Genomic DNA, 27,300 nt, shown 5'->3' with positions numbered 1-27,300 from the left:
CATCGGTATTAAAATGTCCATTAAATACTGCTTCTGAAATTGTAAGAAGTGATATTTTAGATAGAAATTTGTGTCACGAAAAAGTAGTGCTTAAGTTAGTAGTGCTAATAACCAGGACCATCTTTCTTTTTAAGTGGTCTCCAAAATAATAAAATTATCTCCTGATTTCGGGCATTAGTAGATTTGTGCTCAAATTTAAAAATATTTCCATTAATAAATCATACCAAAAAGAAATAAAGCATTTTCATAGGTTAGAGAGAGCATGAAGTATAATATTTTTATGTATAATGACACCATTTCAGGAAAAAAACAGTGTGGTCAACCAAAATGGGCATGTAAATATGCTGCAAAATCAGTCATGTTGTGTACCTTTTTACTGGCTTGCAGAAACTCCCTATCCATAACACACGCAGGTGAGAACTGCTAGCAGAGGGCTTTGGGTTAAATAGGGACAACTGCACTATGGGAGAGTTGTAAGCACGAACACACACCTGTCACCTATGTCCTATCCTAGGATGTCCCTCTCCAGGATATTTTTTTTTTTTTTTTGGGCAGGGGAAAGGTGGAAAGTAGGAGTGTGCCAGGATTGGTATGGAAGAGTTCTGCCTGGCACTCTACAGAATGTGCACAGATTTTCTGGCAGCCTTATATTTGCAGGATCCTGCCAGAATTTGCCCCTGTGGCTGCAAAAATACTATATCAGACAAAATAGGAGGGATGAATGTGTTCATTGTTTTTTATTACTCTGAAATGGGCCACAGTGCAGGGCAGTTGTCTAGTTCCCTTTCATGTACGCAAGTCCCTGCACTCTGATTAGCTGGGAGCATGAGATAGGCATACATTTTCAATAACCTTACAGTGATTATGCAAATTTCTCTGTACCATCTGCCCTAAAATCTCTCCCCTGTGACTGGCTCCTCAGTAGTCCCCCAGAACATGCCTACAATAAATATGGTCGCTGCCTTAATTTCTAAGCTCCTCCCCAGCCCATCACCCATCTACCCCAGATAATTTAATTTTAAAATGAACCACTCTGATGTCTAGTCTACACTAGGAGTTTACATCGGTATAGCTACATCTCTCAGGGTGTGAAAAATCCAGAGCCCTGAGAGAGGTACCTATGCCGACCTAACTCCTGGTGTAGATAGCGCTAAGTCAATGGAAGAATTCTGCTGTCCACCTAGCTGCCGTCTCTCAGGGAGATGGATTACCTATGCCGGGGGAGAACCCTGCCATCGGCATAGGTAGTGTCTGCATGGAAGCACTATAGCAGCTGCAGCTGTAATATTTAAAGTGTAGTCATACCCTTTTATGGAGAAAAGGAAGGCTAAGCCTCTGTTCAAGGGGCAAGGAGGAGCGGGGGACTGAGATATTGAGAAACCTGGCGTTGGTGGAAGGGGGTTCAGCAGCTGACACAGCCATTTATACAATGTATGGCACATGGATAGGAAATGCTGAGGGCTGTGAACATGCAGAACAAAGGGATTTAAGTAACAGAGTAGGGAGCACATGTATAATTGAGGGTATACTTCCACTAACTGAACAACCACCACATACTTCGCCAAGAAACAAATTGGCCTTTGGCCTCAGACTAGGTCTTCTAAATTAAAAGCTAATAATATGTTTTAGGCAAGTAATTTGGAGGTGGCATTTACATTAGGCAGGCACTAGAGAAGTATTCTAATTGTGCTCACTTTCACACATCAAAGGATGACACTTCAAACCACCTCAAGTTACCTTCTAATTTTGTGTGAGTGCAAATTTTGCACATACAATTGATCTGTGTGTGTGTTAAATTAGAGAACTCAATTTTTTTTAAAGTGGCCTAAGCCTTTTACCTTAAATTGACTAAAGAAATGAAATTCATAACTAAGGAGCTGATCCTACTACTGCTAAAGTCAATGCGCGTTTTGCCACCAACTTCAGTAGAAGCAGGCTAATAATAAAAGTTGTCATTTATTCTTACCTTATCCATAGTGCCTAGATAACACAGTAAATACAGGAGACTTACTGAAACCATTCCCTGTGCATTGAGATAAGAATAGTACATCCCATTCATAAAAGCTATGAACAATACTGCACCGTGGAAGCCTTAACTCAGATTTGGTTTGATCTCATGGATTTGTTAGACTGCTATGTAAGGCCCTCTTCCTGCAAGCTGACTTTGATGGGGCTTCACATATCAGCTTCCAGGATCAGGGACTAAGGTTGTATATTATTTTAAAACCAGATTATAGTAGTTTGGGACCCTCCTTCCAAATGACATCATGGTATCCTCTTGCACTGAGGATACCTCTCCAGGTGAGGGGACCCCTATTATTAGAAAGAGACAGATAATAGTAATGGCGGATTCAATTATTAGGAATACAGATAGTTGGGTTTGTGATGACTGGGAGAACTGCATGCCGAATTGCCTGCTGGGCGCAAAGGTTGCAGACCTCTCGAGACATCTAGACAGGCTTATGTGCAGTGCTGAGGAGGAGCCAGTGGTTGTTGTATACATAGGTACCAATAAGCTGGGACAGGCGTCCCCAACGCAGTGCCCGCGGGTGCCATGGCGCCCACCGGGGCATTTTTGTGTGCCCGTAGGACACCCCGCCACCGAAATGCTGCCTAGAAACGTTGACATTTCTCAGCGGCATTTCAGCAGTGACACTTCTTCCCACTGCTGCATTTTGGCGGTGGGTGTGGGCGCCCACCACAGTCTTCTGGGAATAGCAACTTGCTATTTCCACAAGAAAGGTTGGGGACCACTGACCTAGGAACTGGTAGGAGAGAGACCCTGGAGGACAAATTTAAGCAGCTGGTGAAGAGATTTAAGTCCAGGACCTCCATGGCAGCATTCTCTGAAATGTTTCCAGTTCCACATACAGGGCCAGTTAGACAGGCAGAACTGTAGGGTCCCAATGCATGGATGAGACGGTGGCATTTGGAGGACGGATGGAGGTTAATTAGGAATTGGGGAACTTTTTGGGAAAAAAAGGAGTCTATACAGGAAGGATGGGCTCCCCCTAAACCAAAACAGAACCAGATTGCTGGCATGTAAAATTTAAAAAAGTCATAGAGGAGTTAATTTTTAAGCTAAGGGCTGGGGGGAAGTCGACAGGTATGGAGGAGCATGTAGTTCAGACAGACACATCCCTTAGGGGAAGATTTATTAAAGGGAATACTCTATATCCTAGTAAAGAGGAGAGAATAGATGTTGAAAAACTACAAGTAGGAACGGAAGAGGAACAGTCAAATGAAAAAAAGTCCCATTCAATTATATCACATGAAGGTAGACAACTGAATACTGACAAATTTTATAAGTGCTTATATACAAATGATAAAAGTCTCAATACTAAGATGCAGGAATTTGAATGCCTTTATTAAATGAGGATATTGATATAATAGGCAAAACTTGGTGAAATGATGACAATCAATGGGACATGGTAATACAAAGATACAAAATATACAGGAATGAGAGTAGGTCATGCTGCTGGAGTGGCACTATATGCGAAAGAAAGCACAAAGTCAAATATAGTAAAAATCTTAAATGACTCAAACTGTACCATAAAATCTCTATGGATAGAAACCCCATGCTTCAATCGTAAGAGCATAGAAGTAGGAATATACTATTGACCACCTGACCAGGATGGTGACGGTGATTGTGAACTACTCGGGGAGATCAGAGAGGCTACAAAAACAGAAAAACCAGCAATAAAGGGGAATTTCAATTATCCCCATACTGACTGAGAATAGGTTTCCTCAGAGATAAAATTTCTGGACATCATTAATGACTATTTCTTAGAGCAGCTAGTCCTGGAACCCAAAAGGGGGCAGTCAATTCATGACTTAGTCCTAAGTGGCGCAAAGAATCTCGTCCAAGAGATAAATATTGCTGAACCACTCAGTAATAGCAATCAAAATGTAATTAAATTTAACATCCTTGTAGGGGGAAAAATACCAAACAAACCCATCACAGTAGCATTTATCTTCAAAAAGAGGAACTGCACAAAAATGAGGCCGCTAGTTAAACAGAAATGAAAAGGAGCAGTCACAGGAGTGATATGTCTGCAAGCTCCATGGAAACTTTAAAAACACCATAATACGTGCTCAAACTATCTGTATACCCCAAATAAAAAATACAAAATAGAAAGAGGACCAAAAACATGCCACCAGGGCTAAACAGAGTAAAAGAGGTAGTTAAGAGACAAAAAGACATCTTTTAAAATTTAGAAGTCAAATCCTACTGAAGAAAATAGAAAGGAACAAACTCCAGCAAGTAAAGTGTACAGGTATAATTAGTCAGGCCAAAAAAGAATTTGAAGAACAACTAGCAAAAGACATGAAAACTAAAAGCAAGATTTTATTTTAAAGTACATCAGAAGCAGGAAGTCTGCTAAACAATCAGTGAGGACACTGGAAGATTGAGGTGCTAAAGAAGCACTTAAGAAGGACAAGGTCGAGTTGCAGAGAATCTAAATTAATTCTTTGCATTAGTCTTCGCTAACTGGTATATAACCTACCGCTTAAACCATCTTCTGTACCAGATGACTGGAGAGCAGTTAATGCAATGCCAGTTTTAAAAATATGTTCCCGAGGTGATCCTGGTAATGACAGGTCGGTACGGCTAACTTCTGTACCAGGCAAACTGTGGTGCAGGGTTTGCAGTGAATGCGGATGATCAAGGTGCTCATTATGGAGAACCAGTCTGCTGACAGAAAGCTCATGGAGAGACAGAGTCTAGTCTTGCCCCATAAAGTTTACCGTTTCTGTGGGTGACAAAACTGTCTTGTCTTTGTGTAAGCAGTGTCAGGATGAGTTCCACCCTGACATCTGGTGGTGAGGTGTGGCAAGTTGTGGAAAAGAACTTCAGGGGCCGATCTCATTTGCATAGGCACACCCACCCCACCTAGAATGAGCCCATAGCTGCCCAAATGGTCACTTTGGCTGCTGTGGGATCCCCAGTGTTTCTGTTATTGGGGCAGAAAGAATAAATTGTTATTACCCTGATTATGGGAACTGTGCTTGGAACTGTACTTGGCCTTTTGTTATGATGGAGGGACTCACCATCAACTAAGTAGCACTCGCTAGGCAAGGGTCATGGGTTTTAAAACTCTGCGAATTGAGAGAGGCTGGGGACAAGTATTAATACTTGGTGGCATGGGCCCCTTGGTGAGGGCCTTACATGCTAATTGCACTTCCTCCTCTCTCCACTGTGGAATATCAGAGCTAATTTTGATTCCATTAGGAGCCTAGTTACAGGTTGCTGAGCTCACTTTGGGCTAATGGTGCACCAGCACTGAGGCTCCCCTACTACAAGCTGAATTCACCAAATTCAGTGACTGACTAAGAGCTGAAATCACTGAGTGTTGTGTTAAGTAGTGGGGGAGCCTGAAGATATATTGTGGAGCAGTTTGTGGGGCGGCTGGAGTGCCTTGTGGACAGGCTGGTGGAGCAGTTCATAGGACGGCGGGAGCTGCTGGTGGGACGCGGAGCAGTTTGTGGACCAGCTGGTGGAGCAGTTTGTGGGACGGTGGGAGCTGCTTGTGGGATGCGGAGCTGAGCGAAGGAGTTTGTGGGGCGGCTGGCGGAGCAGAGCGAAGGCCTATGGAGCTGTGGGGCCATCAGCTTCAGATCATGTAAGGTGCCTCTTACCCCTGTCCCATTTCCACCCAGGTTGGGAGGTAAAGCTCAGCAGATAAACTTTCGAACTCTGGGGCTGCCCTGACCAGGGACAGAGACTTTTGGGACTTTGGGTGATTTGGGGTTGCTGGACTCAAGAACCAAAGGGAAAGGGGCATGCCCCAATTTGCTTGGGGTGGGTTTTTTTGCTCATGGGTTGTGTTATGAATCCTGTTGGTGGTGTTTCCCCAACATAATGCCACATTGTTTCTCTCTGTTATTAAAAGGCTTTTGCTACACTCAGACTATGTGCTTGCGAGAGGGGAAGTATTACCTCTTGGAGGCACCCAGCGGGGGTGGTATATATTTGCCCCAGGTCACTGGGTGGGGGCTCGAGCCGGTTTGCATTGTGTTATTGGAATGGATCCCCTAGATATTGAACCCGGCCCTTGTTGCTGCCAACTCTGATGGGCAGAAGGGTTACATTTGTTTACACAGACCCCTAAAGAGGCAAGGCGGCATCAAAGAGACTGGATCACAAAGACAACTTCTTGCCACGATTGCCCCACTAGTAGCCAGTGGTGCAGGTAACGGAATACTGTATGTCCCTTCGTGTCTCATCTGGGCTGCTATGACCACGAACACCTTCGTAAAAATCCCTGGTGCTGTCGCTATGTCGAAGGGAAGAATGCGAAACTGGTAGTGTTGGTCCCCGACCTTGAAGTGGAGGAACTTCCTGTGAGACGGATAGATGTCAGAATGGCAGAATGGCAGAAAAGGTGGGGGAGTAGCCCTGTATGTAAGGGAGCAGTATGACTGCTCAGAGCTCCGGTACGAAACTGCAGAAAAACCTGAGTGTCTCTGGATTAAGTTTAGAAGTGTGTGCAACAAGAGTGATGTAGTGGTGGGAGTCTGCTATAGACCACCGGACCAGGGGGATGAGGTGGATGAGGCTTTCTTCCAGCAGCTCACGGAAGCTACTAGATCGCATGCCCTGATTCTCATGCGTGACTTTAATTTTCCTGATATCTGCTGGGAGAGCAATACAGCGGTGCATAGACAATCCAGGAAGTTTTTGGAAAGCGTAGTGGACAATTTCCTGGCGCAAGTGCTAGAGGAGCCAACTAGGGGGGGCGCTTTTCTTGACCTGCTGCTCACAAACCGGGTAGAATTAGTGGGGGAAGCAAAAGTGGATGGGAATCTGGGAGGCAGTGACCATGAGTTGGTTGAGTTCAGGATCCTGACGCAGGGAAGAAAGGTAAGCAGCAGGATACGGACCCTGGACTTCAGGAAAGCAGACTTCGACTCCCTCAGGGAACGGATGGCCAGGATCGCCTGGGGGACTAACTTGAAGGGGAAAGGAGTCCAGGAGAGCTGGCTGTATTTCAAGGAATCCCTGTTGAGGTTACAGGGACAAACCATCCCGATGAGTCGAAAGAATAGTAAATATGGCAGGCGACCAGCTTGGCTTAATGGTGAAATCCTAGCGGATCTTAAACATAAAAAAGAAGCTTACAAGAAGTGGAAGGTTGGACATATGACCAGGGAAGAGTATAAAAATATTGCTCGGGCATGTAGGAATGTTATCAGGAGGGCCAAATCGCACCTGGAGCTGCAGCTAGCCAGAGATGTCAAGAGTAACAAGAAGGGTTTCTTCAGGTATGTTGGCAACAAGAAGAAAGCCAAGGAACGTGTGGGCCCCTTACTGAATGAGGGAGGCAACCTAGTGACAGAGGATGTGGAAAAAGCTAATGTACTCAATGCTTTTTTTGCCTCTGTTTTCACTAACAAGGTCAGCTCCCAGACTGCTGCGCTGGGCATCACAAAATGCGGAAGAGATGGCCAGCCCTCTGTGGAGATAGAGGCGGTTAGGGACTATTTAGAAAAGCTGGACGTGCACAAGTCCATGGGGCCGGACGAGTTGCATCCGAGAGTGCTGAAGGAATTGGTGGCTGTGATTGCAGAGCCACTGGCCATTATCTTTGAAAACTCGTGGCGAACCGGGGAAGTCCCGGATGACTGGAAAAAGGCTAATGTAGTGCCAATCTTTAAAAAAGGGAAGAAGGAAGATCCTGGGAACTACAGGCCAGTCAGCCTCACCTCAGTCCCTGGAAAAATCATGGAGCAGGTCCTCAAAGAATCAATCCTGAAGCACTTGCATGAGAGGAAAGTGATCAGGAACAGCCAGCATGGATTCACCAAGGGAAGGTCATGCCTGACTAATCTAATCGCCTTTTATGATGAGATTACTGGTTCTGTGGATGAAGGGAAAGCAGTGGATGTATTGTTTCTTGACTTTAGCAAAGCTTTTGACACGGTCTCCCATAGTATTCTTGTCAGCAAATTAAGGAAGTATGGGCTGGATGAATGCACTATAAGGTGGGTAGAAAGCTGGCTAGATTGTCGGGCTCAACGGGTAGTGATCAATGGCTCCATGTCTAGTTGGCAGCCGGTATCAAGTGGAGTGCCCCAAGGGTCGGTCCTGGGGCCGGTTTTATTCAATATCTTCATAAATGATCTGGAGGATGGTGTGGATTGCACTCTCAGCAAATTTGCGGATGATACTAAACTGGGAGGAGTGGTAGATACGCTGGAGGGGAGGGATAGGATACAGAAGGACCTAGACCAATTGGAAGATTGGGCCAAAAGGAATCTGATGAGGTTCAATAAGGATAAGTGCAGGGTCCTGCACTTAGGACAGAAGAACCCAATGCACAGCTACAGACTAGGGACCGAATGGCTAGGCAGCAGTTCTGCGGAAAAGGACCTAGGGGTGACAGTGGACGAGAAGCTGGATATGAGTCAGCAGTGTGCCCTTGTTGCCAAGAAGGCCAATGGCATTTTGGGATGTATAAGTAGGGGCATAGCGAGCAGATCGAGGGACGTGATCGTTCCCTTCTATTCGACATTGGTGAGGCCTCATCTGGAGTACTGTGTCCAGTTTTGGGCCCCACACTTCAAGAAGGATGTGGATAAATTGGAGAGAGTCCAGCGAAGGGCAACAAAAATGATTAGGGGACTGGAACACATGAGTTATGAGGAGAGGCTGAGGGAGCTGGGATTGTTTAGCCTGCAGAAGAGAAGAATGAGGGGGGATTTGATAGCTGCTTTCAACTACCTGAAAGGGGGTTCCAAAGAGGATGGCTCTAGACTGTTCTCAATGGTAGCAGATGACAGAATGAGGAGTAATGGTCTCAAGTTGCAGTGGGGGAGGTTTAGATTGGATATTAGGAAAAACTTTTTCACTAAGAGGGTGGTGAAACACTGGAATGCGTTACCTAGGGAGGTGGTAGAATCTCCTTCCTTAGAGGTTTTTAAGGTCAGGCTTGACAAAGCCCTGGCTGGGATGATTTAACTGGGAATTGGTCCTGCTTTGAGCAGGGGGTTGGACTAGATGACCTTCAGGGGTCCCTTCCAACCCTGATATTCTATGATTCTATGTCCTCATGGAAGTATGCATCTTTCATGTCTACAGCCACAAATTATGCTCCTCCTGGAGGGAAGGAATTATTGATGCCAAAATAATCATCCAGAATTTCAGCTTTCTGATTAATATATTTAGCTGACCAAGATCCAGGATGGGCCTCCACCCTCCACAGGGATGAGGAAATAAGGTGAGGCTGGATGCCCTCTATCGCACCCTTGAGGAGCAAGGAGTCTGTTTCCTGCTGAAGAATCAATTGGTGGGAGGGATCCCCTGAAGTGGGTTGGGTGGGAGGGCGATGAGGAGGAATGGAAAGGAATTATGGAGTATCCATGATGGATGATCTTCAGTACCCAACTGTCTGTGGTGGTCTTGCCCCAACTGTGGGCAAAGAGGGCAAGGCAGATGGCAAAGATGAAGGGCAGCAAAATAGGTGGCATTGAAAGTGGTTCATGGGTGTTGACCCACATGTCTAAAGTGACCGTTGGCCTACAGCTGGGAGAGGATTGTGTAGGTGTCAGTGGCTGGAGCTGAGAAGTGGGCCCTCTGGGACCTCCATTGTTTACAGGGGAGAGAGGGGGGTTCTGGTGGCTGTTGATAGTAGGGTGGGTAGGTGGCTGTTGTCCAAAGGGCTGCCTTTGGTGCTTGCTCCTGGGAGCTGGGGTGTAGATTCCCAGGGACCCCAGAATGGACTGGCAATTTTTCAAGGAATGCAGAGACTAATTGGTCTGGCCATTAAAAAGATAGGCTTCATCAAAAGGGAGGTCCCTGATGGTGTTTTAGGCCTCCCTCAGGAAACCGGAAGACTGAAGCCAAAAGTCTCTGCACAGAATGAATCCCGTGGTCATGGAACAGGATGCAGTCTCAGCTGCATCCTCCGCAACCTGGAGAACCACCTTAGCCACCAATTCCCCTTCTTCTACCAAGGCCTGGATCTTGGCCTGGTGTCCCCAGGGAGCTTGTACTTAAACTCTACCAGCCTGCTGTACATGTTGAAATCGAACTTAGCCAGCAGTGCCTGGGAGTTGGCTATGTGGAACTGTCATCCCTACAAAGAAAAGACCTTCCTGTCCAGAAGGTCCAACCTTTTGACCCCTTGTTTGGTAGGCTGGATTTCTGCAGCTGTTGATGAGCCTGCTCTGCAGCTGCTGGAACCACCAGTGAATTAGGGGCTGGATGCGTAAACAGAAAATCGGTCCCTTTGGCCGGCACAAAATTGCATCTCTCGGCTCTTTTCGGGATGTGGGCACATGATGCGTGTGCCGAACCAGCCTGGGCAGTCTAACACCAGTATGGCCTTGTTTATAGGAAGGGCCACCCTGTGGCTCAAGGATCTCCCGGAAATGATGTTGGGGATCCTGGACTTCCTTCAACAGAATTTGCAGATTGGTAGCCACCCTCTCTAGATGGTCTTGGTACCGCTGGTGATCATCCGGCAGAGAGAGCGGCAAATCATAACCGCCTCATTCAGTGACAAGGAGGCTCCTGTTGGAACCGGTGGTACAGATTCCATGTCTTCCTCCTCGTACACTGACAGAGGCTAGCTGGCGCATGGGGGAGGAATGATAAGACTGGCAACAGTGCCGGATGTCTGTGGTACAGATCCCAGGGTCTTCAATAGGGCCAAAACCTAGACCAATGGACCCCAAGGAAAGCAGTACCAGGCCTCCCTGAGGGGGTCATAGCTGGCAGGTAAGGGTGCCTCGGCTCTCTGTCTGGGCTCCTGCATGGCAGTGGAGATGTTGGTAGTACTATGTCCTGGGACACCGCTGAGTCAGATAACGGCTCTGTCAGAAACGGCAGAACTGTCGGTAATGGAGGACCCCATTCCGATGGATGGAGCGGGGGCCTCTCCTGTAATAGCAGTTCATCCTCAGGTGTAGCAATGTCCTGAAGAATGGATGGGCCAGAGAGGAGAGGAGACTGCGAGTAAGGCAAGATCACTTTCTCCGGCATCAGGAATGTCTCTGTATGTCCTGTAGTCCACATAATGCCCATGGAGACTCTGGAGGGACAAGGTTTAGTCATCAGAGCTGGCGAATGGGATATGCAGAGCCACACCCATAGATAGCTGCTCCATGCATCCGGACACTGAGATCACCAGTGGAACAAATGGATCCTACTTCTTTGCCTTACCCTCCAGGCAAAGGGGGGGTCCCTTTCGGCACAGGTTCCAGGGGATCCAGATGCAACATCTCGACCTGGTATGCCTCGGGGACACAATGCATCTCTTATGAGCAGTTCTCTGTAGGGATGTGCTCTTATGCCCTCTAGAGTGTTTCTTACTGTCCTGGTAGGGCTTGTCCTTGGGGTTCGGTGCTGGCGGCTCTGCACCATGTCTCGTGTTTGGGAGGCAATCCGAGTCAGAGGAGGCCGCTGTATGCAGGGGTCTTCCTGGCCAGGATCAGACTGAATCTGGGGCCTCAGTCTCTTCCATCAGGAACTTGCAGAGTCGGAGCTCCTGGGCCTCTATAGTTCTGGTGAGAAGGACTTACAGATGCCGCACCTCGCCCAGACAGCAGAGGCACCGTTGATGATCGACACTGATGGAAAAGGAATGAAGGCAGGAGACACAGTTCTTGAAGCCTGGGCATCTGGGCATAGTCCCAGGGTAGAGAGGGGTTGTGTCCCCCAACCGGGGAGGTTCTGTACTAGCTAGACTACACTACACTAAACTACCTTAACTAATCTATAAAACTATGAAAACACTATTTACACAAGCATACAACAACTCTCTGAGATAAGAGCGAAGGAGGAATTGGTGTTCCTATTCAGGCCATGTGGCAGTAAGAGGGAACTGGAGTGACATCGACCCACACTGTCCCTTATGCCCTCTCTTTGGGGCACAAGAGTACATGCCGCACATGTGTGGGTCAAAAGACACTACCTTGGGAGAAAAATTCCGGACTCAGGCTCATGGAGCGCATGCGCACCCCACATGTGAAATACACATAGGAACCATCACTCAAAAAAGAAGGGACAGATAATAAAAAAAATCATAATGCCACCATATAAATCCATGATACACCCATACCTTGAATACTGCACACAGTTCTGGTTGCCCCATCTCAAAAGAGACAACAGAGAAGGGCAACAAAAGTTATTATAGGGATGGAACAGCTTCCATACAAAGAGAGATTAATAAAGACTGGGACTGGTCATCTTAGAAAAGAGACGAGTAAGGGGGAGATATTATAGACGTCTATAAAATCATGAATGGTGTGGACAAAATGCATAAGGCAGTGTTATCTACCCCTGAACATAACACACGAACCAGGGGTCACCCAATGAAAGCAATAGGTAGTAGGTTTAAACAAACATAAGGAAATACTACTTCATGCAACACACAGTCAACCGGTGGAATTCGATGCCAGGGAATGTTGTAAAGGCCAAAAGTATAACTGGGTTCAAAATAGAATTAGATACATTCATGGAGAGTAGATCCATCAATAGCTATTAACCAAGATGGTCAGGGACGCAACCCTATACTCTGGGTGACCCTAAACCTCTGACTGCTAGAAGCCAGGACTGGAGAAATGGGGATGGATCACTTGACAAATTACCCTGTTCTGTTCATTCCCTTTGAAGCATCTGACACTGGCCACTGTCAGAAGACAGGATACTGGACTAGATGGACCACTGGTCTGATCCATGTGTTCTTATATAAATATTTTATATGAATTTACGGCCTGCTTCCTACAAGGGGCAAATCACCTTCTAGTACAACATAGTCATCTTGTAGTAAGTAGGCCCTGAGACTCTCTTGACTCAGTAAATAGAAATGAGATTATCAATGTATTGCAGAGTAATACTCCAATGGGATATCACTTATCTTCTAAGTATTTTTTGCATTATTTCATGTTTAAGTAATTTCCAGAGAAGCAAAAAGTAAATGTAACTTACATGCCACCAAAAACTTGGACAGAAGCTATTCGAGGATTGTATCCTAGGAACTGGAGATTTAAGACTTCTGTAGTAAACTCCATTTTCTTCCCCTTGAAACCTTCCTTTTCAAAGAGGGCTATGCTTGGCTCAGAAAGCTCCTATATTAAAAAAAAGGGTCTTATTTAATACATGTACATCACTCCAGAACATTAAGCCACAAAGACTCTTTGCACTCTTTTGCTTGAAGATTTGAAGATCAGAAATTCCCCAACCATCCTTGCTCACTGGCAGCAGCTTACTAAAAAACCACAAACCCCCCACAACCCACGCACACACTTTTTGCATGCAATACACAAGTCCTTGTGACAATGCGTATGCACAAATTTGTATGTTTCTACACACACATCACAATGATGCTTTCAAACAAATTTTAATTAAACTCATTGGACCGATCAGTTGAAAATCACTGGGGAATTCTGATTTTCAAACCCATAAGAAAAAGCAGCTTTAAAATGATCTTGAAGGCCTAAAATGTTGATAGAATCCCCAGCTCTCCCCATGATGAACTGTCACTTGAGTGAAGCAGTAGTCACTCACACACACACACATCCCTGTCTTGTTCTTAATTCCTCTCATAGGACATGATGCTTTTAATCATTCACTGGACTAAATCCTCAAGATTAATGTTTCTGAGATCAAATACATGACATTCACCCCTTCCCACAGAGTTGTGCTCCAGAAACTAAACTCTGGGGAGGGGGTTGTTTTAATTATTATATATCTAGCCCTTTTGATTGCAGGGAAAACTTCAAAATACAAATAGAGTGTAAACCACAACAGTGAGAACTGCCTATGTCTGCAGAGAGCTGAAACAATAGTTTTGAGAGCTGTGCATTGCCCCATTCATTTCAAAAACAGTGCCCTGTGAACTTGAACAGCTAAATGGGACTAAATCAGGGGGCCCAGATAATCTTCATCCAAGAATATTAAAGGAATTGGCACATGAAATTGCAAGCCCATTAGCAAGAATTTTTAATGAATCTGTAAACTCAGGGGTTGTACCGTATGATTGGAGAATTGCTAACATAGTTCCTATTTTTAAGAAAGGAAAAAAAAAGTGATCTGGGTAACTACAGGCCCATTAGTTTGACATCTGTAGTATGCAAGGTCTTGGAAAAAGTTTTGAAGGAGAAAGTAGTTAAGGACATTGAGGTCAATGGTAAATGGGACAAAATACAACATGGTTTTACAAAAGGTAGATCGTGCCAAATCAACCTGATCTCCTTCTTTGAGAAAGTAACAGATTTTTTAGACAAATGAAACGCAGTGGATCTAATTTACCTAGATTTCAGTAAGGTGTTTGATACCGTGCCATATGGGGAATTATTAGTTAAATTGGAAAAGATGGGAATCAATATGAAAATTGAAAGGTGGATAAGGAATTGGTTAATAGGGAGACTACAGCAGGTCATACTGAAAGGTGAACTGTCAGGCTGGAGGGAGGTTACCAGTGGAGTTCCTCAGGGATCAGTTTTGGGACCAATCTTATTTAATCTTTTTATTACTGACCTCGTCACAAAAAGTGGGAGTGTGCTAATAAAGTTTGCGGATGATACAAAGCTGGGAGGTATTGCCAATTTAGAGAGAGACCGGGATATCATACAGGAAGATCTGGATGACCTTGTAAACTGGAGTAATAGTAATAGGAAGAAATTTAATAGTGAGAAGTGTAAGGTCATGCATTTAGGGATTAATAACAAGAATTTTAGTTATAAGCATCAATTAAAAGTAACGGAGGAGGAGAAGGACCTTGGAGTATTGATTGATCACAGGATGACTATGAGCCGCCAATGTAATATGACCGTGAAAAAAGCTAATGCGGTCTTGGGATGCATTAGGCGAGGTATTTCCAGTAGAGATAAGGAGATTTTAGTACCGTTATACAAGGCACTGGTGAGACCTCACCTGGAATACTGTGTGCAGTTCTGGTCTCCCATGTTTAAGAAGGATGAATTCAAAGAGAAGGGCTATTAGGATGATCCGAGGAATGGAAAACCTGTCTTATGAAAGGAGACTCAAGGAGCCTGGCTTGTTTAGCCTAACCAAAAGAAGGTTGAGGGGAGATATGATTGCTCTCTATAAATATATCAGAGGGATAAATACCAGAGAGGGAGAGGAATTATTTAAGCTCAGTACCAATGTGGACACAAGAACAAATGGATATAAACTGGTCATCGGGAAGTTTAGACTTAAAATTAGACGAAGGTTTCTAACCATCAGAGGAGTGAAGTTTTGGAATAGCCTTCCAAAGGAAGCAGTGGAGGCAAAAGACCTATCTGGCTTTAAGATTAAACTCGATAAGTTTATGGAGGAGATGGTATGATGGGATAACATGATTTTGGCAATTAATTGATCTTTAAATACTCATGGTAAATAGGCCCAATGGCTTGTGATGGGATGTTAGATGGGGTGGGATCTGAGTTACCCAGGAAAGAATTTTCTGTAGTATCTGGCTGGTGAATCTTGTCCGTATGCTCAGGGTTCAGCTGACTGCCATATTTGAGTTCGGGAAAGCCTGATGCATTAGGTGCTACATGGGTAGAAGATGCAAGTGAAAAAAATGTAGAGACTGTTATGGGAGAAGCAGGCAAAAGGGGTATTGAGACGAACTGGGATCATTGGAAGCATGGCAAAAAATATGACCAGAAAAATAAATACCTGAAATAGAAATCTTACAGCTTTTCAGAATTATGAAAATGAGCTTTACACAAACACACATTTTTGTCTGTTGTTTTTTACTTTGTATATTGGTTTGCCATAACACAGATATTATCAGGTAGAAAACTGATTGCCTTGCCTAGTTCATCATCCCATCAATTACCTCTACGGAGAAGCAAGCAGCAGTGCATTGAAGCAAATAAATGGCATGGAATTGCTTTATACTATACTTATCTGCTAAGCCTCACATGACCTGTGGTAGCACAAACCTTAGTGGTGTTTATGAACTTTAACAATCAACAGCTGCCATTTGTTTGTTTTGTCAACAGAACACCATTATTCTCCTTCACAAAGTAAAAATTTTCCAAGAGTGAGTTTATCCTTCTATGGTCGAAACAGGCATATAAAATACAATGATAGTTTACACTGCAATGTATAAAAGCTCTCTACAGACTAGACTATTTTAATTAATGGTTGATAACAACCATTATGCATGTCCAGGACCATTCTATTTATTTTTAACAGTATCTGCATCAGCAGCATGGCAATGGAGTGGAGAAAGTATGACATACACCTAGGGGGGCTCTTTTCCTGAGTTTATATTGTACCTCAAAAGGCGCCATAGGGGCTAGTAATGACAACTACATTAGAGCAATAACAATACTGTCAAAGAGTTACGTGAGTATTATAATAGCCAAACCCAACGAAAAGGAGCAACAGTTTACTATTTCTCTTCTAAAATTAGTACAAACAGCTGGTAGTAGTAGTTCTAGCTTCTCACTGGATTCTTGACAACATTTTGTTTAAATTTATGTTAGTTTTAAAATGTATTTGCATGATTCTGCAAATGATCCACTGTAATGATCTATCATGAGGTTGAGTAAACTCTTAACAGACCTATTAAAGGGTAATGAGTGCAAATTAAAATGACATTTGATTTCTCATTTGCTATTAAAATATTAATTATTATTCTGGTACCAGCAAATAGGAATAATTAAAAAAGCTTATAAATTCCATATTGCCATAGAAATATAGAATTCTGATTTTTGAATACATGAAGTGCTGAACCTTCTTTGGAAGAATGAACCATTGAGTGAGTGAACAAAAATGGAATTTTCGTGATTATGACAACTGCACATTGTAATTAATTTAGTTCTTCTGAAGTTGCATGGTTGAATTCCACTTTTTATGCACATACAGCATGGACAGCAGCAGGGAAGCTTTTCCACATTGCCCCACTAACATGCTTGAACCCTAACTTGGAGATGAACAGCAGCAGAAAGCAGCAATTCAGTTGCTCTGCCTATGGCATCGTTGACTCCTTTATTACGACTGCTATCAATAATGATGGCAGCTTTTGGTTCATGCACTGAGACCAACAAACTCATTATGCATAGCTACTGAACAGTAACTACTTGTCCCTGTACCACTTGTACTTCACTGTCCTTTATGTAGTTGCAAAAATGAGAAGTTAAATACTCCTACTGCGTGTGTATTTATTCAGTTATCCTTACAATGTTTATAACATGTAGAGATTTAAGTCTTGTTTGGGGTGGACATCCCATTGCAGTCAGATTAGAATAGGTTCCTTCTTCTAACACATACTGATTACCAGAGAAATCTTCTTTATCATATGCAATCCAACTGCAGGAAGAGAAGGAAAAATCTAATAACTGAAGTATTCCACTCATAACCAAAGTTCCGTCAATGCTTCCCAATATTCCTTAGCATGTAAACAATCATTTTTAATCACTCTGAAATATTTTAGCGGAAATAAGCTACTGAGAGAAACATGACAAACTTCAGAGGTATTGGAGAGTTAAAAATTCACATGATGAATTGCAAAACTTTTTTCCTTCCATTTAACTCCACAGTTGGTATGTGAAACTGGATCCTTCACCCATTTCCAATTTCAGAAAGTTGGAATATTTTTATTTTAAATTTTTTACCATTTCAATGATTTTGCAATAATCATAATTCCATGCTTACCTGCCGCCCAAAACTTTTGAAGACTTTGTAGCAAATGAATCGTCAATATAATTGGTATTTTTCTCAAATATTTGGCTGTTACCTTTGAATTCTGGCTCTGAAAATAGCTGGACCTTTAAAATTATAGTGTACATATTAAAAGGATATTGTATAATAATGCATTCAGCTCCCTTTAACTAGGTAAATCAAACATTACTTCCATCCATGGTTATATTCAAATGCATTAAAAACCCCGGAATCCTTCAGTTTTGCAACATTAACATATTTTATTATCCACGAGTTACTTTTCTGAAAGATTGCCAGGTAACCAGATTGAAAATTACTTTCTGCAGTAAATCATTTAGCAACATACAAAACAGTTCAACAACTACTAGTAAACAGACAGACTGTTTAAATATATCCCAGATTAGATTTTTAAAACTTCCTTGTAAGGCAAGATGGTAAATGGTCTATCAAACTCATCTGTCCTGGTTCTTTAATCATATTCTTAGAAATACATTTTCCCTTCCCCATCCATATCAAACTACCTGATTTCTCAGAATATAAAAGTTTTGTATGAACTTTGTAAGCCACTCAGATACCACAATGATGGGTGTGGTATAAATTCCCAGATGAGACAGATAGTATTTGTACTGCTAGAACTATAGTTGTGTCAACACTTATATTACAAACCCCTTTATCTTGTTTAACATTTCATCCTAGGCTGAAAGCCAAACACACAAACTATGAATTAATAATTCATATTAATTACTGTATGAGGATAGTTGATCGCATAATTAAATCTGATCACACAGGAATCATCCCTATCATAATAATTATGCCAAATTTATTCACACTTAAAAAAGATACACGTCCAGGCATGTAGATTTCCCACAAGAGGAATATCATGTACAACAGAATGTGCCCCCAAACAAAACATAGGTCCAGTGTTTCTTACCTCACTTAAAAATCTGTTTAGAAGTATACAATATGCAGGTGTAGACAATTTAAAAAAAAATGTGCATGGGGCTGGGCAATAAACAACCTTGAGGTATTTCTTTCCCCAAAAGCTATAGACAGCTGTGAACAGCAAGGCTTTGGTAAGGCACAATATCAGTTAAGCCTTGTTTAATATGATTTGCATCCTTCTCCCCCCTCCCCCCAATAGGGTCATAACTTTGTACTGTATTCACCATTTAGGCTGAACTTTTTCAAGTTTCATCTGTGCCATGATTTTTTTTTATTATTAAAGGAAGGATGAAAACAGATTTTTTTTTTTTTTTTACAATGGGAAAAGTGTAAAATCTGTAATCTCACTAAACAGGTAAGTATCCTCTCCATATTCAGAGTCATATCTCCTTGCATGAGTGACAAAAAGTTAAGATTTTACTACTCTTGAAACCATTAAAGCCCTATAGATCTAGGAGAGAAAGACACACCTAGATTCTCTGGTAGCTTGCATTCCATCAACAGAATTGTTAACTAAAGCAGGGAAGGGATAGCTCAGTGGTTTGAGCATTAGCCTGCTAAACCCAGGGTTGTGAGTTCAATCCCTGAGGGGGCCATTTAAGGATCTGGGGCAAAAATGGGGGATTGGTCCTGCTTTGAACAGGGGTTTGGACTAGATCTCCTGAGGTCCCTTCCAACCCTAGTATTCTATGATTCCATGAAATTCTAATTGCAGGGCTATTTCTGCAACCTCATTACCCTCAGATTATGGTCAGGCTACATCTGTGTAACCCCACTGAGGACATAATTTGAGAGTATAGAGGTTGCAAAATTGTGAATGAGGGTACTAATCCATCAAGCTATTTTCAGTGCATATTGTCAGGATGCTGAAAAAAGTTGAAACACACAAGCAGCAAAGGAAGAGTTAAGACTGTACAGGCACATTACCTACTGTCAAATGTAAGTTTCTTCTATGTTCAACAGGTAATGTTAGCCAACACTAAACTTTATTTATGGATAGAAGGAGTTTCTATTTAACCCCCACTTTTTCATTCACTTCTAACATTTTTCTTTTGAAGTTTTAACTTGGTGGGCGCTGAATCCATGAGAAGAAACTGTGTTAATGCAGCGTTAATATTCAGAAATTAAGTCCACAGAAATCAGGAAATGCTGTATTAACTCTGCATTTCCTGATTTCTGTGCTTAATTTTTAAATATCTGATATTGCACCAATAACCCCTTTGCTCCTGAAGTTTTTAAATGCTTGAGGGTCAGGAAATTGGGTAAACAGCAGCAGGGTAAACGAACGGATAGGGAAAGCTAAAGCAGAGATGGGGAGCTGAAGATAATGGAGTCAGAGAACATCAGCTACTCCCATAAAAAGGAACACAATGACACAAAACTATTAGTATTGGTAGTTTCTGAACATTACAGGTTTTCTTGAATTTGACAGGATGTAGTAAACACCACTCCATTCAATTATTTTGGCATCTTAGGCATTTGCTCAACTGCCTAGATATTTTAGTCATTTGATCAAATTACAATTTTGACAGAATGACTGCTTTTTAAAAAATTATATATATTAAACACACTAGAATATATTTGTTTTACAAATTTAGAGAAGGACCTTACCTTGAATTTCCCCATTTGGCTATTGATGGTATCCTAAAAAGTTTGGAGGGAAAAAAACCCAAATATTAAGAGTGATGAAATAATGCAAAAAGCATTCAAAACCTTACAGCTTTAAGAACCTAAGCACATCTAAATTTCATTAGAAAACAGGAGAAATAGCTACAATCATTTGTCAAAAATGTATAAAGTGTAATAATACCAAAAAAAAAAAAGTTTCTTTACCGCAACTATGGGCTGAACTGAAGAGATCTTACTATTCTTGCCTCCCCAGGCCTCAATGCTGGGATACAGTCCTTTATCAAGAATGTACTGCTCTCCTGTAAAGTCAGGATTCTCATAGACTACCCACCTGAAAAAACAGATACCAAAAACTTTTTCAAAACACTGGTGAATATTCATTATTGTCTTAATGTAAGTTTTAAGAACATAAGAATGGCCACAGTGGGTCAGACCAAAGGTCCATCTGGCCCAGTATCCTGTCTTCTGACAGTGGCCAAGGTCAACTGCTTCAGAGGAATGAACAGAACAGGTTCAAGTGATCCAAGAAACAGTTAATGTTACTGATATTTCCAAAGGGCAAACTAGCACACTGTTAAAAATCAAAATTAAAGAAATAGTACATTGCATCAACAATTTTAAGCCTCCCAGTACCATGAGGTGCTGAGCCCCTCCTGCTACCACAGGTTTTACTGAGAGCAGTGGGTGTTCAGCACTTTGCAGGCAGCACTTGGAAACTTACAATATGGGGGCCTGATTTTGCAACAGGCAGCTCAAAAGAGCCATATATGGTTTGCACTTCAAAAATCTACTGTAATAAGTCATGCTTTCGCACCATGGATCTACTGTATGTGTATTTCAGAGTAACAGCCGTGTTAGTCTGTATTCGCAAAAAGAAAAGGAGGTGCCACAAGTACTCCTTTTCTGTATGCGTATTAAGATTCTGGGGAAAACAAAAAGAGAAGAAATTTCAACGCTCTTCAACTTAGCTATGCAAGCCACATGAGGCTGTATGTATTTTATCTGGCAAGATGCTCATTTGTTTTGTCCTTGATCAGAGAGAATATTTTGAGGTGTTTCAAATCTAAAGCTTTTATTATGTTACTAATTCTATAATTTTTATTTATTAGCTTGAGCTAAGAAATAAATAAGCTCTCTCTTGTAAAACGTGAGGATGTTTGGAAACAAATTTTTGCATGATGAACAGAAGCATTAAGGATACTCTGCTACAATAACATATTATGCATTTCATAAAAATTGAACCTGACTGAAGAGGATTTTTTTTTACATGACATCACACCTAAACAAAAACATTTGACTAGTTTGCAAAAGTCTGCTAAGGTAAAGTGTCCTTCCTGCTAGAAAATATGCCACCAAAAGGAAGGACGTTTTCCCCACAAAATTAAATGCTAAAACAAAGTGAAATATCTTAACAGATTCAAAGGTTTTAAGGCTGCATGGGATCATGATGAGTCCAACCATATGCATAGAAAAGACAATAGAATTTCTACATCAAGCCCCTAACTTCTAGTTCAGCTAGAACATGTGTTCTAGAAAGACATCCAAACTTGATTTAAAGAATTCAAGTGATGGGGAATCTACCAAATCCCCAAGTAAGTTGTTCCGATGGTTAATTACTCTCATTGATAAAAAATGTGCAACTTATTTGTTATCTGAATATATTTAGCTTCACTGAATCTTGTCATACATTTGTCTGCAACATTAAGGAGACTCTACTATTAGATGTCTCCCCTGGATCATAGAATCATAGAATAATAGAGTTGGAAGGGACCTCTGGAGGCCATCTAGTCCAACCCCCTGCCCAGAGCAGGACCAATCCCAACTAAATCATCCCAGCCAGGGCTTTGTCAAGCCTGACCTTAAAAACTTCCAAGGAAGGGGATTCCACCACCTCCCCAGGTAACGCATTCCAGTGTTTCACCACCCTCCTAGTGAAAAAGTTTTTCCTAATAGCCAACCTAAATCTCCCCCCCCCACTGCAACTTGAGACCATTACTCCTTGTCCTGTCATCTACTATCACTGAGAATAGTCTAGATCCATCCTCTTTGGATCCACCTTTCAGGTAGTTGAAAGCAGCTATCAAATCCCCCCTCATTCTTCTCTTCCATAGACTAAACAATCCCAGTTCCCTCAGCCTCTCCTCATAAGTCATGTGTTCCAGACCCCTAATCATTTTTGTTGCCCTTTGCTGGACTCTATCCAATTTCTCCACATCCTTCTTGTAGTGTGGGGCCCAAAACTGGACACAGTACTCCAGATGAGGCCTCACCAATGTCGAATAGAGGGGAACGATCACGTCCCTCGATCTGCTGGCAATGCCCCTACTTATATATCCCAAAATGCCACTGCCCTTCTTGGCAACAAGGGCACACTGTTGACTCATATTCAGCTTCTCGTCCACGGTCACCCCTAGGTCCTTTTCCGCAGAACTGCTGCCTAGCCATTCGGTCCCTAGTCTGTAGCGGTGCATGGGATTCTTCCGTCCTAAGTGCAGGACTCTGCACTTGTCCTTGTTGAACCTCATCAGATTTCTTTTGGTCCAATCCTCCAATTTGTCTAGGTACCTCTGTATCCTGTCCCTACCCTCCAGCGGATCTACCACTCCTCCCAGTTTAGTGTCAGTTTAGTGATGTAAATACTTAACCTTCTCTTTGTTATAAGCTAGATAGACTAAAGAAATTCCATCTCTCTCTGTAAGGCAGGTTTTGAAGACTTCAAATAATTTAACTTTTTCCTGAACCTTTTCCCATTTGTCAGTATTGTTTCTAAAGCGCAGATACTAGAACTGGACACAATATTTGAGTAACAGTCTCACTAAAATTGTATGCAGGTATAATAACATTGCCCTACTTCGATCAATATTCTCCCTTGCTTATACATCCCAGAATTGCATTTGCTCTCTTAGTCATCTCATCACACTGAGTTCATGCACTGAAATCTACTTATAAGTAAGACACTCCCCATCTCCCCCAAGAATTTCACCATTTCACAATGTCCAGAACAGCAATTTTCATACCATAGTGCATTAAAATATGGAATTTTCATTTTACTTCACTGTAAACCAACTTTCACTATATACAAGAAGTTCACCATAAGAGGACATCCCTGTACTAAAGAAGAGAGTCTATTGACAAAACTATTATTCAAAGCACAAGGAGCCTGATTCTCAGCAGCTGTAAAGTGGGACAGCTCCACTGACTTCATGAAACTAAGCTGATTTATGCCAGCTGAGGATCTGACATGAGGAGTACAAAATTCATTAAAATACATAAAATTGGTACTCAAGTTTTATATGATTTGTCCACAGTGAACATATTCTTATAATCCTTCATATTACCTCTCCTTCTGAGTCATGTATAACTGAGTCTTTTAACGTGTTATTCTCTAATAATTTAAGGCATATTCCAGGACACACACCCAAGTCATTTTAAACCTACTTAATCAAAGTGACACAGGTATGTATGGTAAACTAACCACAAAGTTAAAAATGTTTGAAGTGTGCATACTATACCTGTAGGTCACATATGCCTGAAGCTTTGAAAATGAAACTGCCTTGGCCAATTTCTCAAACAGATGTTTACCAGCCTCTCAAATTACACAAACATCTGTGTATCACTAAACTTCATGAATAATCCTAATAATTTTTTTAAAATATGACCTCAAATTCTGTTTCAGTTATTTCAAACTATATTTACTACCATGAAAATAAATATTTGTGATATTAAATCTAAGTGGGAGTGTTAATACATGCCAGATCCCCCTTGAGCATCTCTCTCCACACTATGCAAACACCACTCTATCTCCATCCTCCACCTGCTTAAAGAGGGCTGTATGCTTCAGCACATCTGCTGGTAGCACTACCATGGTATCACATGAAGTATCCAAGAACCATAGTCCTGATTCAAGAAAGCATCCCTATTAAAGGCAACACTTAAGTATGTGCTTAACTTAATGCATATGATAAAGTCCCATTGAAGTCAATGGGACTTGTGCAAATAGTTAGGTGTTATCCTTAACAGGAGAGGACTTATGGATGTGATTAAGTGGTTTTCTGAATCAGGGCCCATTTGTGGGTTTACAGATCAAACCAACACCTTTAAGATCATTCAGAAACCAGCTGGAAGCCAGTGCAAACAACTGCATGGGAGTAACATGATAATCATTGGAAGTATTTCTACAACCATATTCTGCACCAGCTGAAGCTTGAGTGGTCTTCAGGTACATCATTCTGTAAGGTGCATCACAGTAATCCAGTCTCAAAATAACAAAGACCTGCATAAGTGGGACAAGGTCTGTGTGCAAAAGAAAGTGTCACAACCTCGTTTCCAAGCACAGCATGAAAGAAAGTACACTGCAGCTACTGTATTTGGATAGCCATAAGTAACTGAGGATACAACATGAACCTCAGGTTGCAAACCTGAATGAAAAAATTAAGGTACCATACTCTCTTAACTGGAGGAGCTAAAAATCTCTACCAGTTCTGGTTGCTTTCTCCATCCCATAAGCTGTCTTTATTTAGGCTGAGGCTCTGCCAGGTAGCTTTCATTCCAGCCCCAATCTTAGCTAGACACTGGATATGTCTAACTGCACCATCCCAATCAGATGAAACAGAGACCCAGGGAGGGGTGTCATCTGCATACACTAATGCTATTGCAGCAGACACTACTATCTCATACCCCTAACAGCCTCTTACACACACTGAATAGGAAGTGTGACAAAACAAAATCCTATGGAACCTCAAAAGAGGCCACTTGGGACAGATGAGTCACTGAAATGCAACTCCATCTACTCCTGCTAGTGTCTACAGTCATGTCAACAATACTTTTGTGGCCAACAGATGATCTAAAAGAACCATAATGGATAACTAAATGAGAATTGAGGATACTTGGGACTGCTCAGGATTAGTTCCTTTATCCATACAATAGTCTGTAATAAAAACCGCTTCTCGGTAGAATTAACCACTTCTTAAGCCTTCTTGCAAGTTCACTTTATTCAGTAAAGAAGGTCAGGTCCATACAGTACACTAATTACTTGAAAATTAGGGGGAAAAAAAGTAGTTAAATTAAAGGAGCACAGAATAGTTAACAAAAGTTTATGGGAACTGGGGCTGGGGGAGTTTTTGTCTAAATTAAACACAGGACCAGAACCAAATTTACTCTTGGTCAAAGACCCAAGGTCAAGTATAATCCAATTAACATTTGTATTTTGCAAAATAAGTTAATTTTATTATTTCTTAAAACAAATAGTGATTGAGCTTGACAAGTAAAAACTAAGCAGGAAATCAGAAACACCGTACACTCACAAGAAGCTTAATTTAGTATCTGTTTAAACTTGTTTTATGGGTGTTACCTTTTGCCACTAAATTCTTCCATTTTCTGCCAATTGGAAAGATCCCAATATGTAAGTAGATATCAATGCTGACTTGAGACAGCAAAGTGGCTCTTACTTTATAAAGGTTTTCCTTTTTTCAAATGACAGAAAAATTATTTCCTGGATTTTCTAACAAACTATGCTGGGATGGTTTCTGGAAAATTTCTGAAGAATGAAACTAGTAATGATTTGTTGTAAAAGTATGCAATAAACGGTGATGTTTTATTCCAATTTGTTTACATTACAATATATACAAAAGTGAAAGTAATCCTTAGAAACAAGCATGTAGTGTTTGAAAATAGTATAGCTAAAAACACACATATGTAATTCTTGAAAAACGTCACGGAATTGTTCACATCTTTGTTAAAAATTTACATTTTTAATCTAAAAAGATATCAGATGAGCTACTTAAAAATTTAACAACAAATTACTGCATCTATGGCATACTAGCCTATTTAATGGTATTTTGCAGTCTAAAGAGCTCAGAGAATTTCTAGTTGATAATCACTGCACCTTTAAATGGGGGTGGGGCATGTTGTCTGGCTTGCTGGGGAAGAGGGAATAGCTCTTTACGGCCAAGGGTGGGAGCAAAGATCAGAAGCTGCTGCAAAAGGGGGAGTGGGTCAGCGTGACGACACTGACTCATCCCCAGGGACCGGAAGGGCTGGGAAGTTCAAAAGGGGCAAGTCTGGCAGGAGAAGCCACCTTCCCCACACCAGATGGAGCAGCACCCACCCTGCCTCCCCTTGAGGGGGCAAAATACCAGATTTGGTCAGAATCTGCTGTGGGCATCGAGCTAGCTGCTCCTTTCTAAGGAAGCTGGGAAGGAATTTTTCCCTCACCACCAGATTGGCCTAGGTGGAGTAGGGGGGGTTTCCACCATCTGCACAGCCGGTTCCAGTGGGGCTTTGTCAGGGTGAGTAGGGAAGGGAGTTAGGCTGTAATGTCGCAACTCATTATGCAAGTGTCGGGCAGATGTCTAGTGCAGGTGCTCCACAGGGAAGGGATAAAGGACTTGGTAAAGGACTTAAAAAGGAGGTGTTTGTTAAAGGAGTGGAATGGGAGAGGGGAGTTAGGGGCTCCCATGTCTGGTATGGCAGGGAGCCAACCCCCTCTCTTATAGTCCACCTTAGCCCTCATTTGGGGGAGAAATGGTAAGGTCCCAGCAATGGGTTGGCTGAAGGACAAGGTTGGAAAAAGATGGGGGCTGGAAGAAACTCCCCAGGTAGATAGTGAATGAACATGGAGCTACCTGCACTATACCCTTTTATCTGCCAGGGAGTCCCAGACATCTAATAATAGAGTTGCGGCCTGATTAAAATCATATCAAGTGTTTCCTGACATTCTCTTGGTATAGCTGAACAATAGGGTCTTTGGTTATAGATTCAAATTTGGAAGGGGTTCTTGACCAAAAGCTGTTACCATTTACTGTCTGTTCAGTGGCTTATGTGAAATGAAATGGTAGCTTTGCATTCTTAGTGGACAAATGTCCCTATCTTTGCAATAGACACTTTAGTCTTCTGTCTCAACAAATATATTAAGGATTCAATGGGCCTGGAGACTGAACACCACATTCTGCAGTTAAATGGTGTGGTTCTTCCAAGTTGTCAGATCTCAGGCAAATGAGTAAAAGTGTGTGGAAGCTTGTACTGCTGCTGTCCAGCTGTAACAGTTCTGTAGGGTAGGACAAGTTGACTTTCCAAAGCAGGTGAATTCAGCAGCTTTCATC

The 27,300-nt window shown here is 42.1% G+C and overlaps 1 protein-coding gene across 1 annotated transcript in view; it reads right to left on the bottom strand.

Moving 5' to 3' along the window:
• Positions 1-27,300, bottom strand: part of CRYBG1 (crystallin beta-gamma domain containing 1) — a 151,570-nt gene that overhangs the window by 10,576 nt on the left and 113,694 nt on the right. Inside the window, exons 15-19 of the mRNA XM_073336915.1 lie at positions 20,405-20,531; positions 20,183-20,215; positions 17,624-17,736; positions 17,149-17,278; positions 12,935-13,074 (exon numbers count right to left, since the gene is read on the bottom strand). Coding sequence (XP_073193016.1) covers positions 12,935-13,074; positions 17,149-17,278; positions 17,624-17,736; positions 20,183-20,215; positions 20,405-20,531 — 543 coding nt within the window. The remainder of the gene's footprint in view (positions 1-12,934; positions 13,075-17,148; positions 17,279-17,623; positions 17,737-20,182; positions 20,216-20,404; positions 20,532-27,300) is intronic.

The sequence above is a fragment of the Lepidochelys kempii genome, chromosome 3 (genome assembly GCF_965140265.1).
Source record: "Lepidochelys kempii isolate rLepKem1 chromosome 3, rLepKem1.hap2, whole genome shotgun sequence".
Classification (NCBI taxonomy): Eukaryota; Metazoa; Chordata; order Testudines; family Cheloniidae; genus Lepidochelys; species Lepidochelys kempii.
This window is presented reverse-complemented; position numbering and strand designations above follow the sequence as displayed.